This window comes from Oncorhynchus nerka, linkage group LG17 (assembly GCF_034236695.1).
Source record: "Oncorhynchus nerka isolate Pitt River linkage group LG17, Oner_Uvic_2.0, whole genome shotgun sequence".
Taxonomy (NCBI): Eukaryota; Metazoa; Chordata; class Actinopteri; order Salmoniformes; family Salmonidae; genus Oncorhynchus; species Oncorhynchus nerka.
In genome coordinates, this window is record NC_088412.1 from 28,664,249 (window position 1) to 28,680,095 (window position 15,847).

Here is a 15,847-nt window from a genome sequence, read left to right on the forward strand (position 1 = left end):
GATGTTGTATCCAGTCTTGTGTCAGGTGAACTGTTGTGTCCTCACCTTTGGTCTAATCATTTTGCATAGACATTTTAGTCATTCTGCCAACAGTCTTCATCAGAGCGACTTAAGCCATGTTCACATTGGCAGTTTGAAATGACTCAAATCCAATTTTTGGCAAATCCGATTTGAATCTGTTCTTTTTCCTGTAGTATGAACAGCCAAATTCCGTCACACGGAATCGGATATTTCAAGCCACATTCCATGCCACCTTCGTAGGTGGTTTGAAATCAGATACAAATCTAATTCCTGGCCATGCGACTTGTGTCTTAACAGTCAAATCTGATTGATTTGCCCTCAAGTGGTTTTTGGACTATTAATTGGGCATATCTTGTTGCTTAGTCACTTTAACCATATCAACATGCACATACTACCTCAATCAGCCTGACTAACCGGTGTCTGTACGTAGTCTCGTAACTGTTATTCTTCACTGTTGTTTTATTTCTTTACTTACCCATTGTTCACCTAACACCTTTTTTGCACTATTGGTTAGAGCCTGTAAGTAAGATTTTCACTCTAAGGTCTACACCTGCTTGTATTCGGCGCACGTGACAAATAAACTTTGATTTGATAGATACTCCGTTGACAGTTTGACAATAACATGTGGTAGCTAACTATCTTGTTAATAGTTTACAAACAAATTAGCGAATGTGCTAGAAAGCCAAATAGCTACCAAGCTAGCTAGGTAGTTAACTGCTGTGGCTAGCCCAAAAAATAACTTATTTTGAAAGTTGCGTCATCTTATCCTTGAGGTGTTAAAAGTGTTCTTACACTATGATTTTGAACATTCAAGGCAACTGGGAAATATCCATGGCAGGTGTTGTTGTCACCTCAGCATGCTACATAACTTCTGAGTGATAGGAAGCACGAGCACCACCACCACTGTGCAAACACCCATCCTTACTATGACAACTAGCGTAGCCATGTCAGCAAATGACTGCTGTCTGAACACACCAATCCAATTTGGTCACTTGTAACTTGCTGTTTTGGACAGTCAGTATTAGAAAACAAAACTGATTTGAGCATTAAAACCTGCAGTGTGAACAAGGCTTCACAGGAGCAATTAGGGTTAAGCTTGTTCATGGGCATATTTCAGTTACTGGCCCAATGCTCTAACCGCTAGGCTACCTGGCTGCCCATTTTCCAATACTGTTAAAACCGTTCCCTTTCAATTGTTACCATTGTTATGCATATGCTTTTCCTATTTTATCTGGGGGAAAAAAACATTTCAATTTAACTCTATCCTTGTACAGTAGGCCAATTCCCCTGAGTCTAAAAGGTTTAAAAGCATAGCATCTAAGGCATTTACTCTAGTTCAGCATGGCCAGAAAGTGACTGAAAACAGCAAACTAATAGAATCTAATGAGAAGTAGCAGGCTTCATATCTCTATCAATTCCCAGTTCTGTGGGGTTTACATTGTATAATAACTACGCAGAGACCGTTGCATGATTTAGCTAGCTGGATTTCCTTCCGGACACCCAGGCCCTCCCTCAGGCAGCTGACTGGGTACCGCAAAACACAGGCAGAGAAGGAGATGGGCCGTAGGGGGTTTCCAACGACCCGAGGGACTGCCGAGTGACCTCTCACACTAGGCCTTAACGACAACGGTCTGCCATTCAACCGCAGTTACTGGTACCTACACGCAGAAATAGCACATGCATGTGTATAGCTATATTGTACACACTCTCCTGGAGCAAGTATCGGAAATGAATCTGAGATGCCAGAGATGTACAGGGATTAGATTTGACCACCTTCAACCACGTATTACAACTGTATTTTTTGCTGTTACTGTAACTACTGCTACGGTTGATAAATGTAGGCCGAATACAGTACATGGGGGCTTTAGAGAGAGGCTTCACTTCTCTGTGATTACAACGCAGAATTTAACATGCCTCCAAATAAGTAGTCATTGTTTCTTGTTAAACCATGACCATAGTAACCGCTAGGCAGACCAAGATGATGATTATAAGCCAGCGCTCTGGTTTTCATCCACACCAAAAAGGTTCAGGGCCACAAAAAGAAAGTCATTTGCAAGTGTTCTGATTATATGGGTTGTATAATGCAAACAATTGACCTGATTACTCCCAATTGATTTGTTTTACTGTGGGGTGGTAAAGCCCCTGGCTCCACAACTGTATGCACAACAGCATTCATTTCCCGATGCATCACTCAGCCAGCTTAAGACAAAGCCAAAGCTCCCTGCCTGCCTCTAAACCGGAATGGTGTTCAGGGTTTTTCTCCACAGCCAGGTCACTAAGCAAAGTATACCTGCTTACTGCGTCGGATAAACCCAATGGGATTTGTCGATATCACAAAACGAATTAAAGTAGACCTGCTCAGAGGGATCGAGGGATAGGAAGTGTGTCACTGGGCCTATAGCCTACTCTCATCAGCCACAGGTACTGAGCCTCCACGGATACAGAGGATTGGCTATGTGGTGTGTTAGTGATGTAGACTGTAGGTGTGTTTAGGATGTGTGCTTGGCTGTTGAAGGCTAGTGAGTGACAGAGAATTCTGTGTCATGCGCCTTTTAACACAATTGTGAATCTCACAGAAATCTTTAAATCGCCTAAAATATCTGTCCCTGTGACATCTGCATCCATTGCCACTTGACCCCTAACCCCAGTTTTTTGGTGTGTGTGCAGGGCTCAACATTAACGCGTGTCCTCTTCTCCGGGACAATTATTCAAAAAATAGTAGGACAAGAAGAATATAGATTTAAGTTGTCTGAACGGACAAGATAAAATAAAAAAATAATAATTCACAATATCATACAAATACTCTGATCAGAATTTGATCAGAGGTCAACATTGGAATAATATTCAAATCTATTTTTTGTTTAAACCAATAAAAAAGCCTACATGTCAAAGTGTAGGTGATATGCATATTGGCTACAGCCTCATGTCCAAACTGACGCTGACATGAGGGAGGTGCCAAAAAAGTAGCCAAACTTGGAGACTTTTAATTAGTTACATAAATATAGGCTAAAAGTCATGTTTGACAAATATAATGAAGGATCCTTAACGTCTAAAGGCTTGATTCTGTCAACATACTCGAGGCACGTTCAGAACAAATGGTCACAACATCGGACAGTGAAGTACAGTGCCTTGCATATCACCCACCTTGAATCTGAGTGGAGGCGGTCAGCATTTTGAAACTACTTAACCACAAACCTAATTGTTTAAAACCTGGACGTTTTATGTCTTAGCTTGCTTCAAAGTAGCCTCGCCAAAATCCGACTTCAGAAATATTGAGGGAATTATTTTATAAAAACACCTAATGCCATTGAAACTAGCATTTTTTCAAATCAACTTTACTTTAAATTGTCCAACAGCCAAAGGCACAATCCTAGTCATGATTAACTCATGCCGGTTGATGCATCTTTAGATCTCCCCTCTTTCTACATTTCTAACAGATATTTTAATCTGTCATATAAAACACACATGCAATTATTTGGTTGTAATTGTAATGTTGCAATATTTTATAGGCTACCAAGGGTGGCCAACCATCCTCCAGGACACGCTTGAATATGCAAAGAAGCCAATAGGCAGAATGTTGCCTACATTTTTGTCTGATTCTCTATGGTAAAGAAGATGGTAATGCATTTTATTTTGTAAAGTGGTTCCTTGCATCATGTAATGAAGTGAATGTCAAGCCCTGGTGTGTGTGTGTGTGTGTGTGTGTGTGTGTGTGTGTGTATGAGAGAGAGACTCACCTGGCTGTTGATATCAGCGCTGTTCTGCAGTAACACAGACACCAGGTATTTGTGTCCTCTGTCACAGGCCCAGTGCAGCAAATTCCTGCCCTGAAACACATAAAAGGTGTGCCTCATTACTCCTGCATAAACAGATTCTACCATCTACCACACATGATCAGGTACAACAGGTATTGTTCCCCATCACTGCAGTAGCAGCTAATGAGTTGGAGTCAAGATACTGAATCAAATATGTGAATCTTTTTTTTTTTAGGTAAAACGCTCAAAGTAATTGTCAGTATTTGTTTACACACCGAAACACTATCTATGTAAATCAGATCTCTTGATCAACAATACTTTTTCTCACGAGGGAAACAAAAATCTGGCGCTACCGGTAGGTACTTAGTAAGGTTGCCTAGTCTAGTGAGTGGACTACAGCTGTTATGGATAGTGACAGTGTGTGTGCGGCTGACCACACACATATGCAGATGCAGTGAGGGGACCTGCTGGAGCGTTCAGTAACATGGATGGAGGCCCCAACCCCTCTTCACCTCTAATAGAACCATCTATTCTCTTCTGTTATACACCGGCTCCACAAAGTTAACTTCCCAATAGACTTCTCCCCTTCAGAAACAATTAATTATGCAGTACAATTTAGAACTCAAGAGCCTTCAGGTGGTGACGAGGTGGTGACAGGATGAGCTCTGCCCCGTCTCCTTGCCAACAGGAGGGGTGTGTATGTGTGTAAAGGGTTGGGTCAGGGCTCATCCAGGAGCTCAGGGACACATTTCAGAGGGCCGGCAGAGTCCTTAAGAACTGATAGATGGGATGCTGCGGACAAAACGAGAGCACCCCCTTGATCAGTCATCACACCCTGCCCCCCCCCTCCTCTCCTCTCCTTAGCTCCAATCACCTCATTCTGATACAACCGCCACAGGGAGCTCATTTTTCAAGTTGGCCAATTAGATCAAGCAAACTCCCTAAGTCCTATTCTATTGCTCAAATTCTATTGATCACCATGGCTGCATGTTAAAATGGATATTTATGAGAGAGGCTGCAGCCTAAATACTGCTGTGCTTTTCTCTCGGTTTTTGATGTGCCTCTTTGATCGTTTGTCACATTTCTATCACTACGTCGTCTCTGCCCTTTTCTTCTAATACGTTAATTCCACTTTGGAACGTTCTGTATATACTCTCAAGAGAACTATGTTTTGGGAACTAGTGAAGTTCACTATAACCTCTCTACTGAATTGGTCTTCTCAGACTAAGACAGCGCACTCATAAATACACCATTTTCACGAGGAAAAACAATACTTTGAAATAACCAGTCGTTGTAAGGAGGAACATAACTTCACAGTAGCCCTCTCGTTTGTCTGAGAGAACAACAAAAGAAGGAAACGCCACTGGAAATCATCCATCAGGAAGCAGCGCTGGCGGCACTTTCTGTCATAGAAGGTTAAGCTACCTCCCCGTCAGAGTGTTGTGGGGGATTAGCCAATGACAGGCTCTTTGACTCGCACCCACGGTAACACACAACAGACGCGTCTGAAAGGGGCTGAAAGGGCGCTCTCCTCAGCCGCTGCCTGCTCCTCAGTCTCAGTGGGAGGGGACCTGTCAGCTCAATTGCCTCTAATTGAATGGGGTGGGACTTTGTTCCAGAAAGGGATAGAGAGAGAGAGAGAGAAAAGAGGAGTTCCTTGGGTGGTATTACAACATGAAATCCCTCCCTCCATTGTTGGGGTACATGGTGGTTAGTGGTGGTTGTGTGGTCTCTCAGTGGCATGTGGGGACCTGTGTGAACACTTCACCCATAGAGCGTCTACTGGGGCAGACGCTCGTACACTATACAACTGCACAGCAGGAATAGGCAAATACACAAAATCTCATGATTATTCAGAGAGTGAAGGAGACAACTTCATGAGGGCTGAGGGGGATTCGATTAGTGAACTCTGACTAGACTGTATTCATACTCTCCAGTATATTAGTCACAGTATTGTCTAGAATCAGTGCCCTGTCTTCAGCTCTGGGTAGTGTAAAAGAGATAGGGTATAGTGTCTGAGTGCAGTATAACAGCCCTCTCCAAACAGACCTCCCAACTGACTAAGAATAGTGGGAAGCAGCCAGAGTACTGTAAAACACCAGTCGGTTCCTGTGTGTGTGAAGTGAACACACACATACACACCCATAAACCAACGTTTGTCAAGCTTCTGCATGGGCCATGACTCACAGCATTTGTGATTGATCCCATGCTCATGGCTGGTGTGTGTGGATGATGTATACCTGCAGTGTGGCCCCCAGGCCCCCGTCTCCCCAACAGTAATGAGGCAGCCTCAATGAGTCATAAAGACTGAGGCGGGGGGCTGGACACCCTGATCTATTCTCCCCCATCATTCGGATTATTTCCCCATTCGCCCCACGCCCGCACTGTACATTACAGCTAATGCCTTTGGCCTCTGAAGGGGAGTCAAGGAACCAGCCACCCCAGGGGTCAGAGGCCACCAACCCAGCTCATATCACCCTGAATTAAAGTGCCAATATCCCCAACTGGTGAAAACATCAAACAGAACATTCTGCTGAAGAACAGTCTGAGTCACTAATACTGAGGGCTTTGGTTATCAGTGGAAACAAGAGTAATTTATACAGTCTCTAGATTACTAGCGGGACATTCAATTGTAGGCACATTCCAATTAGTGGGATAGTCACCACTGCAAGTAGCGAAACACAGGCTCCTTGATAGATCAAAACCTGAATGATTTAAATAGCTAAATATGAATCTATACTTCAAAGAACAGTCAGTCTGTGGCTGTTACTGTTGACTCCAGAATGTAGTTTAGCCTTTCAAACTGACCAAACTGACAACGCCGCTGCTTTATAGTTTCAAATCAAATGTATTTATTTAACCCTTCGTACATCAGCTGATGTAAGTGAGATATACCTCCATTTCACTCATCCACACTCACCAAATCCTCCAAAAACATCTGCAAAGAGAGAATATGGTGGGATATGTTCATCTATTTAAAATCAGACACGGCTGTCTGTCTCTCCATGAATGGATACCAGAGACATTCCCTTCCTATCTCTCTCAGCTGGTGGCCTATCTGAGATGGACCCATAGAGATAGATAGAGGACTCTAGTGCCAAAAAGCTAGTTTTAGCGTGGGCAGCTATTTTGAAGTAGTCAACTGGGTGGGACTTCCTATGGGTGAAGGAAGGATCACATGATTCCATCTGGGTCATCAGGAGGGATCAGCCAATTCATTATACCGGAGAGGAAACATCCCATAACCGCAGGTGACAGTCAATCGCCAACCTAGACTTTATACCTGTTCAAACAACACACTCCAGGTGGCAGTGTGCACCCTTTCAGTTTGTTTACCAACTCAAAGAAGTAGTAGAAGAAAATGTACTACTTCAAAATGGAGATGGCCTCAATGGCGCTGCCCGTGCACTCACAGACAACATTTATCAAAGTCTATGGATGGACTACCACATCAGGGGCTGTGGATGGAACTTCACTACTGCCCTCTGCTGGTCAGACCGGAGACCTGCAGTCCGCTGGTAAACAACGCTGGAGTGACCACACACAGACCTGCACCATCTGGCCTGGCTACTCATACACCAACTGGATCCTTATTTGAAGAATTGCTGTGATGAGAGGGACTAAGCCATTTGCCCTCTGTGTTAAACGAATAAAGCAGATGAATAGATTTGAGGTCAAAGTGAAAAACATCTAATGATCTTAACGCCTTAAGCTTCTCCCTTAGATCGGAGATATATTAGAGTGAAGAGTTCCCATGGACTAATAGTCAATTTGAGGCCAATCACAATGGAGTTATGGGAGAACATTGTACCAGATTGCAAATGAGCTGGTTTTACCGTTGGAATTAATAACATGTATTGTTTAACAAGAGGGCTCTTTGAAGATAGGATGCCACTTACCTCCTCATCTTTTGCGTTGACATCCACTTCCTTGGAACTGATACCTTTGGTAATGTGTTCTATGTTGTTCTCTCTGCAGTAGTCAAAGATGTTCTTGTCTTCTTCCCTGTGAGGGGAGAGGAAGAGAGGAAGCATCAGTCAATGTACCAGTGCATGGAAGTGAAGGAACTGTCTGGCATCAGATGAGAAGAGACATCTGTTCATCTGGGAATTCTCCATCTCAGCAAAAACAATCAAAGCCAATAACAACACCACTATACACGCCTCATACAAATCTAGATTGGAATAGAATGAGATTCATTAATAATCATAGTGAAATTAAAATGTATTTCTCTGTCATTAACAAATCTTGATATGAATACACATCCCACTATATTCTATAAGTGTGGATGAGGTTAACACCACTGGAAATAGTACCCCCCCTATGACAGGGTGGGTGGGATAAACATAACATTCCCTCCTACTCATCCCTGGTGAGTCATCCCTGGGGAAGCAGCACGGTACGCCACACTAGCTCTAATTATTCCCCCCCTTAATCACCTCCTGGCATTAGGGCCACGCCAGGCAGGGCTGTTGGGGTGGGGGGCGCACAGGGACAGAGGGGAAGGGGCTAATATCTCATTTAGAACTTTACGCCTTCCCTCTCTTACCCAGGGCTCCTGATTAATTGCATTTAGTGGGACAATGTCTGACAGAGAGCAACCCAGTCCCAGCCCCAGCGGAGGACAGGACAGGCTGGCAGGGCCCCTCAGTATTCGTTAACAGCGGTTAGCGGGGCTAAGAGCTACCTAACTGGAGGGGAATTGAGAAATGATTAGGATACAGTGCAGCAGTGGTTCTGCTTAGTGTTCGGCAGGATCTGAATAAGAGGTACCCTCGGTTAGGATCTACGTATCCGCAAAGAATTAGAGGATACGCAGATCCTAACTGAGGGTGTCAGAAGCTCAAAATGGAGCCTAAAATAGCAACAGTGTTAAACAGAGCACTGTAGAGCCCTCTCTCCCTTTGTTCCCGATGCCTCAATCACAAGTTGATTTATAAAACAGCTCATTCCGGTTGAACAGAATAAGGTTACATGCTCATGAGAATCATGTTTATTCATAAGTGGGGGGCTGGCCCCTCCCACTCCTCTGGTGATCGCCACGCTGACCCCGAGTGTCCCTGCCACGTGGGCACCATCCGTCTCCCAAGGCAACTAATCAATGGCGGAGCTCATCAGTCAGGCTGGGCTGGCCGGCGAGGGTTTAGCCTCATGGCGGCCGGCCGCCTGACAGCACGCACGCGATTAATGGTGCCCTGATAAATGACCCGCCGCATGGCATGCTGGGAAGGTCACTGGCTACTCTGTCATCCCCACAGCCTGGTTAACCACAGCTGACTACCAGCCAGGGGGAGGGAGGGAGGGGGCAGGAGAGAGAGAGAGAGACCCTGATGTGTGTGAGTGGCCTAAGTGTATGGCAGTGTACGTGCAACTGTGATATAATTTGCATGTTGTAACTACTGTGTAACTAATCAGTCACTGTAACATGTGGATTTGGTGTCATGACCCATGAACACCACCCTGCATCCAGAACACCACCCTGCAAGAGTAAAACCCACATCAACCTCATACCTAGCCCAGCTTACCGACACACACACACCAGCCTCATAAAACACACAGTTCTGCTACGCAACCCAGTCCAGCATACTGACAGATATCCCCCTCATCCATCAGCCTGCATGCCAGCCCTTCAGTAGAACACTCATCTCCCAACACAGCCAGGCGGCTACTGATGACTTCAACAGCTCCACCATCAATCACACACATTCTTATAGGGAGGTCACCCGCACACACTACAACAAAGAGCTATGAGTGGCAATGAGAGAACACACACTTGCTGTGACTTTCAAGCCAAGTGGTCTAGAATGTCAGCTAACCATAAGTCTGATGTTCATCAGAGCCTTTTACAAAAGTGTAGCTCACACAAATCTATTCCATCACAAACAGCAGATTTCACCATCTGAGGGATATCGCCAATCAATCCTGCCTTTATCAATACACATTCCACACATAGCTACCCGATCCGGAGCAGAAAATGAGCAAAGAGGATGCAATTAACTCAGTAACAAGCACTTGCTTGAGGAGGCAGACTATTTAATATGGAGTGGGTCTTCCTGTACTGAGGGGGGAAAATTGGATATTCAGCGAACCATTGAGTGTAACAGTTTGGAGCGGGACACGCCCGAGGTAGACCTCGCCGAAGGGGAATGTTAATGACTTCCTGTCCCCACGGGGCATCCCCATTGGCTATCACCAAGAGGGTCGTCGCCAGGGGAGTCCGTGCCACGTGGCAGCGTTCTATACCCAATGCTCCCTCATTTCAACACGTTATCGAAAAAGTAATTAAAGGCAGGAATTTTCAGGCCACCTCTCCTCAGCGCATGCATACTAATGAGGATCATCTAGGGGAAAAACTACTGGATTCAGCTGTCATTTTCATTTCCAAAAGAGCCTTTTTTCCCAGAAACGAAGTGGTGTGTATGCTTGATCAAGCTTCTGAGGGTTCCCATAAGGCAAGTGAATATAATTAACATAAAATCAGGACTGTCTCATGTTCCCAAAACAGTTTACAGCAGCGTTTCACAAACTCGGTCCTCGGGAACCTCAGGGGGCGCACGTTTTGGTTTTTGCCCTAATACTACACAGCTGATGCAAATGACCAAAGCTTGCAAATTAGTTCATTTGGATCAACTGTGTAGTGCTGGGACAAAAACCAGAAGACCGAGTTCAGGAAACCCTGGTTTACAATCTGCAGAAGAACTTCTAACACTCAGAGCTCAGTGCAGAGGAAGCTTGTCTCTGATATAGGACAGACAGAAACTGTGACGTACCTGATCATCTCTTCTTGGTACAGGGAACTGACTGTTGGACCTCCAAATCCTGTCCTACGCTCTCTTCTCTCCTGGAACAAGAAGCGAAACATTCAGTCCTGACATTCATTCAAAAGCATAATTATGGTTCCATAACACTCCCCTCACCTCTTGTAATAACAGTGAGTCTGTAGTGGTGTGTGCCACACTACTGTGATCTAAGGACAGGTCAGTATTCCCCTGACTAGTTCTCCAGTGAACACTGTTCTCCCCACCTAAAACAAGCCAACGGTGCCATACAATGAAAAACAAGAGCCACTGGGAGAATGAGTGTCCTTGTTCACAGACAACAATAGGTTCACCTCGTCACGATTCTCTCACACGTTGTTTAGAGGCGACTCCAAAACACGGGTGAAAAACCACACGCAATAAAGTCTTTTGAGGGGTATATTTTAACTGTTCAAAATTATTTCAGCAATTTGATTTGTTTTGCATTTTCTGAACCGCTAATACATGCTGTCATGGCAAACATGGATACAACCATTTTTTTTTAGGTCCTCAGTCTAGCCCATGTTCTATAATCTCTTTCACAATGACTCACACAAGACAACAAACAAATTAGATTGAATTTCCGAGGGGATCGTGGGCAGAAAACAAAAAAAATAACGGCACATGCACTTTTCCGAGTGCAATTCCCTTCTAAACTCAGAATATTCGCTAATGCACTTCCTTTTCTAATGTAAAGATAGTGCAACCAACAATACAAATAGGAGAGAGGTCAAGAACTGACTATTGTTTCTGCTGCCTTTATCCCCATCCAGCCTCTCCTAAATCTGTTTGTCTGGACCCTGGTAAGAATAGACTCCCTGTGCTTTGTTAACACTAATACAATCACATCCTTTTCAGAGGGGCATTTGTGCATTTGCCTTCCCCTGGCATTGTGCCAAGCTGGGGGCCATGTCAGCATGTATTGGCCCCGATGGCAGCACCAGAGAAAAGGATGTGTCAGGCTGGTCTGCAGGCCACTGATGCCTGCTGACACTCATATTGTGGAGGGGACAGAAGGGAAAGGAGAGAGAGGCGGGTGGAAGGCACTAACTCAAACAGGACCGGTGACAGGCTTTTATGTCACACCGCTAAACATCACTCTAAATCTCTCCTTTGGGGATGGAGGTTAGCGAAGGGGACATTTCTTTGTGCTGAATTTTCATTCGAGAAGAAAAGTGCATTTGGGTTTGTCTGATGTTGGAACTTTCCTCAGCAATGTTGAATAGAGGTCAGAATAGAATAAACATACATACATAGTCCCTGCATTCATTTTATCAAACCATACCCATGCTGGAAAGGACACAATGAGGGACTGGTCTATTGATAGTACTGTATCCAAAAATGTTGTGTTTCATTCAGCCTCTTTGCAGCCCCCCTCCCCATCGTTTCACTCCAGGCAGGGTGTCTTTGTCAGCTGTAACAGTGTGCTTGGTCCCAGTTGGCAGGCCTGTTACTGTAATGGGGTAGAACTTAGTGAGTGAAGGATTCCATTGCCCTACTCCCTGAGAAAACAGGCCCATGTCTGCATAACAACACTAGCCTTCTGATGCAGGCAGGCACACCAGATAAACAATTTGAGCACAGTAAACACATTTTATTTAGGCTAGATCAAAAACCCTCTCACAAATAATGTTTAAAAAAAGTCCTACTTAGGACATGAAAACATTTTTTTTATTGGAGTTGGTTTGAGTGTAATCTGTAAACATTAAAGAGATGATGGCAAGCAAAGCTAAAACAGTCTCAGGTAATGTTACATCTGCTGTCTCAGCCACTGCCTGTCACCAATGGTGTACCCAAGGCTCGATCCTAGGTCCCACACACTTCTCGATTTACATCAATAACATAGCTTAGGCAGTAGGAAGCTCTCTCATCCATTTATATGCAGATGATAGTCTTATACTTAGCTGGCCCCTCCCCGGATTTTGTGTTAAATACTCTTAGTGTCCAACAAGCTTTCTCTGCTTGTAACCTTGTTCTGAACACCACCAAAACAAAGGTCATGTGGTTTGGTAAGAAGCATGCCCCTCTCCCCACAGGTGTGATTAATACCTCTGAGGGTTTAGAGCTTGAGGTAGTCACCTCATACAAGTACTTGGGAGTATGGCTAGATGGTACTGTCCTTCTCTCAGCACATATCAAAGATGCAGGCTAAAGGTAAACGAAGACTTGGTTTCCTCTATCGTAATCGCTCCTCTTTCACTCCAGCTGCCAAACTAAACCTGATTCAGATGACCATCCTACCCATGCTAGATTATTGAGACGTAATTTATAGCTCGGCAGGTAAGGGTGCTCTCAAGTGGCTAGATGTTCTTTACAATTCGGCTATCAGATTAGCCACCAATGCTCCTTATAGGACACATCACTGCACTCTATACTCTTCTGTAAACTGGTCATCTCTGTAAACCCTTCACAAGACCCACTGGTTGATGCTTATTTATAAAACCCTCTTAGGCCTCACTCCCCCCTATCTGAGATATCTACTGCAGCCCTCATCCTCCACATACAACACCCGTTCTGCCAGTCACATTCTGTTAAAGGTCCCCAAAGCACACACATCCCTGGGTCGCTCCTCTTTTCAGTTCGCTGCAGCTAGCGACTGGAACGAGCTGCAACAAACACTCAAACTGGACAATTTATCTCAATCTCTTCATTCAAAGACTCAATAATGGACACTTACTGACAGTTGTGGCTGCTTTGCGTGATGTATTGTTGTCTCTACCTTCGTGCCCTTTGTGCTGTCATCTGTGCCCAATAATGTTTGTACCCTGTTTTGTGCTGCTACCATGTTGTGCTGCTGCCATGTTGTGTTGCTACCATGCTGGGTTGCTACCATGCTGTGTTGTCATGTGTTGCTGCCATGCTATGTTGTCGTCTTAGGTCTCTCTTTATGTAGTGTTGTCTCTTGTCGTCATGTGTGTTTGTCCTATATTTTTTATTTAATTTATTTTTATTCCCAGTCCCGATCCCCGCAGGAGTCCTTTTGCCTTTTGGTAGGCCGTCATTGTAAATAAGAATTTGTTCTTAACTGACTTGTCTAGTTAAATAAAGGTTAAATAAATAAATGTTAGACAAACGCTTAGTATTTCTGCCAAGTTACATAGTCAGTCAGTGTCCCCTGCTGGTCAATGCGCCATACTGCATTCTTAGGTGCAGGTGGAGCTGTCAAAGTTAGTTCTCTTTTTTTTTGTTGAATGGTTCAAACGTGAGAAAGACATTTGTTTCAGTTCTCACATTGCAGAGTTTCCTGCGTGTGGAGATTGTATTATGTACATTTGTGAGATCAAATGTGGTGTCGTATTGGATTTGTGAGGGCTTTTTACCTTCTGACTGCTGTCTGGGTCTAGTGAAGTTACACACGAAACGTACTCCTGCATGGCCTGTTCTGCACTCATGTCCTCAAGCTGCTTCCATGCTGTCCTGGAGCAAAACATAACAAAAACATTCAGCAGATAGTTTCTCTCCCTCCCAAAAGCATTAGAGAGAACAGGACCATACAGTAGGTCAGGTTCAGTTTGGAACAAGAACAAAATGTCATGGAAATTGAAATCTCAAAACAGGACCACTCACCACTTACTCCAGGGCATAGTCTGATTCGCCCATGCAAATCTATGCCAGGAATTGAATAAACACATAATATCAGCATAATGATTAACAAATTCCAAACATACCATTTTCTTTGACCTTCAAAATCGAAAAACCCAGGCTTTGCTGTATTGCACTTTCCAACCTTGACCTGTGAACATATGAAATACAGGTGAGTCAGGAATGGATTAAATAGCCTAACCATCTGTTTGACAGCTCTCAGCAGAATCATCACTATCAATTCAATGGCAAACAACAGATTGACATCGATTCTACACGTTTGCAATTTGTGTACATACCTGTGGTAAAACTCCCATCCCACCACAAGTCAACAAAATAGTGTAACAATGATATTATTATGGACGCAAGGGCATGATGAACAACATTTGGTGGCACCAATAGCTAGAACATAACAGACGTGAATGTAGACTGAATATTTATGCCATTTGCTAGCTACACTACATGACCAAAAGTATGCGGACACCTGTTTGTTATACATCTCATTCCAAAATCATGGGCATTAATATGGAGTTGGTCCCCCCCATTTGCTGCTATAACAGCCTCCAATCTTCGGGGAAGGCTTTCCACTCGATGTATGAACATTGCTGCAGGGACTTGCTTCCATTCAGACACAAGAGCATTAGTGAGGTCGGGCATTGATGTTGGGTGATTAGGCCCGGCTCGGAGTTGGTGTACCAATTCATCCTAAAGGTGTTCGATGGGGTTGAGGTCAGGGCTCTGTGCAGGCCAGTCAAGTTCTTCCACAACGATCTCAACAAACCACTTCTGTATGGACCTCGCTTTGTGCACGGGGGCATTGTCATGCTGAAACAGGAAAGAGCCTTCCCCAAACTGCTCCAAGCACAGAATCATCTAGAATGTAATTGTATGCTGTAGCGTTTACATTTCCCTTCACTGGAACTAAGGGGCCTAGCCTGAACCATGAAAATCAGCGCTTGACCATTATTCCTCCTCCGCATAACTTTAGTTGGCACTATGCATTGAGGCAGGTAGCGCTCTCCCGGTAACCGCCAAACCCTGATTCGTCCATCGGACTGCCAGATGGCGAAGTGTGATTCATCACTCCAGAGAATGCGTTTCCGCTGCTCCAGTCCAATGGTGGCGTGCTTTACCACTCCAGCTAACGCTTGACACTGCGCATGGTGATCTTTGGCTTGTGTGCCGCTGCTCGGCCATGGAAACCTATTTCATGAAGCTCCCCACTAACAGTTATTGTGCTGACATTGCTTCCAGAAAAAGTTTGGAAATCGGTAGTGAGTGTTGCAACTGAGGACAGACTATTTTTATGCGCTACGCACTTCAGGCCTCCGAGCTCCCATTCGGTGAGCTTGAGTGGAATACCACTTCGCGGCTGAGCCGTTGTTGCTCCTAGACGTTTCCACTTCACAATAACAACACTTACAGTTGACCGGGGCAGCTCTAGCAGGGCAGACAATTTAAGAACTGACTTGTTGGAATGGTGGCATCCTATGACGGTGCCACGTTGAAAGTCACTGAGCTCTTCAGTAAGGCCATTCTACGGCCAATGTTTGTCTATAGAGATTGCATGGCTGTGTGATCGATTTTATATGAAATGTCAGCAAAGGTTGGGTTTGAAATAGCCAAATCCAATCATTTGAAGGGGTCTCCACATACAGTATATATACAAAAGTATCTAAATAACAAATGGGA

At 44.4% G+C, this 15,847-nt stretch overlaps 1 protein-coding gene across 1 annotated transcript in view; it reads right to left on the reverse strand.

Moving 5' to 3' along the window:
• Window positions 1-15,847, reverse strand: part of LOC115145023 (acyl-CoA-binding domain-containing protein 6) — a 40,676-nt gene that overhangs the window by 24,366 nt on the left and 463 nt on the right. Inside the window, exons 2-6 of the mRNA XM_029686231.2 lie at window positions 14,242-14,306; window positions 13,894-13,990; window positions 10,547-10,617; window positions 7,676-7,781; window positions 3,759-3,848 (exon numbers count right to left, since the gene is read on the reverse strand). Coding sequence (XP_029542091.1) covers window positions 3,759-3,848; window positions 7,676-7,781; window positions 10,547-10,617; window positions 13,894-13,990; window positions 14,242-14,306 — 429 coding nt within the window. The remainder of the gene's footprint in view (window positions 1-3,758; window positions 3,849-7,675; window positions 7,782-10,546; window positions 10,618-13,893; window positions 13,991-14,241; window positions 14,307-15,847) is intronic.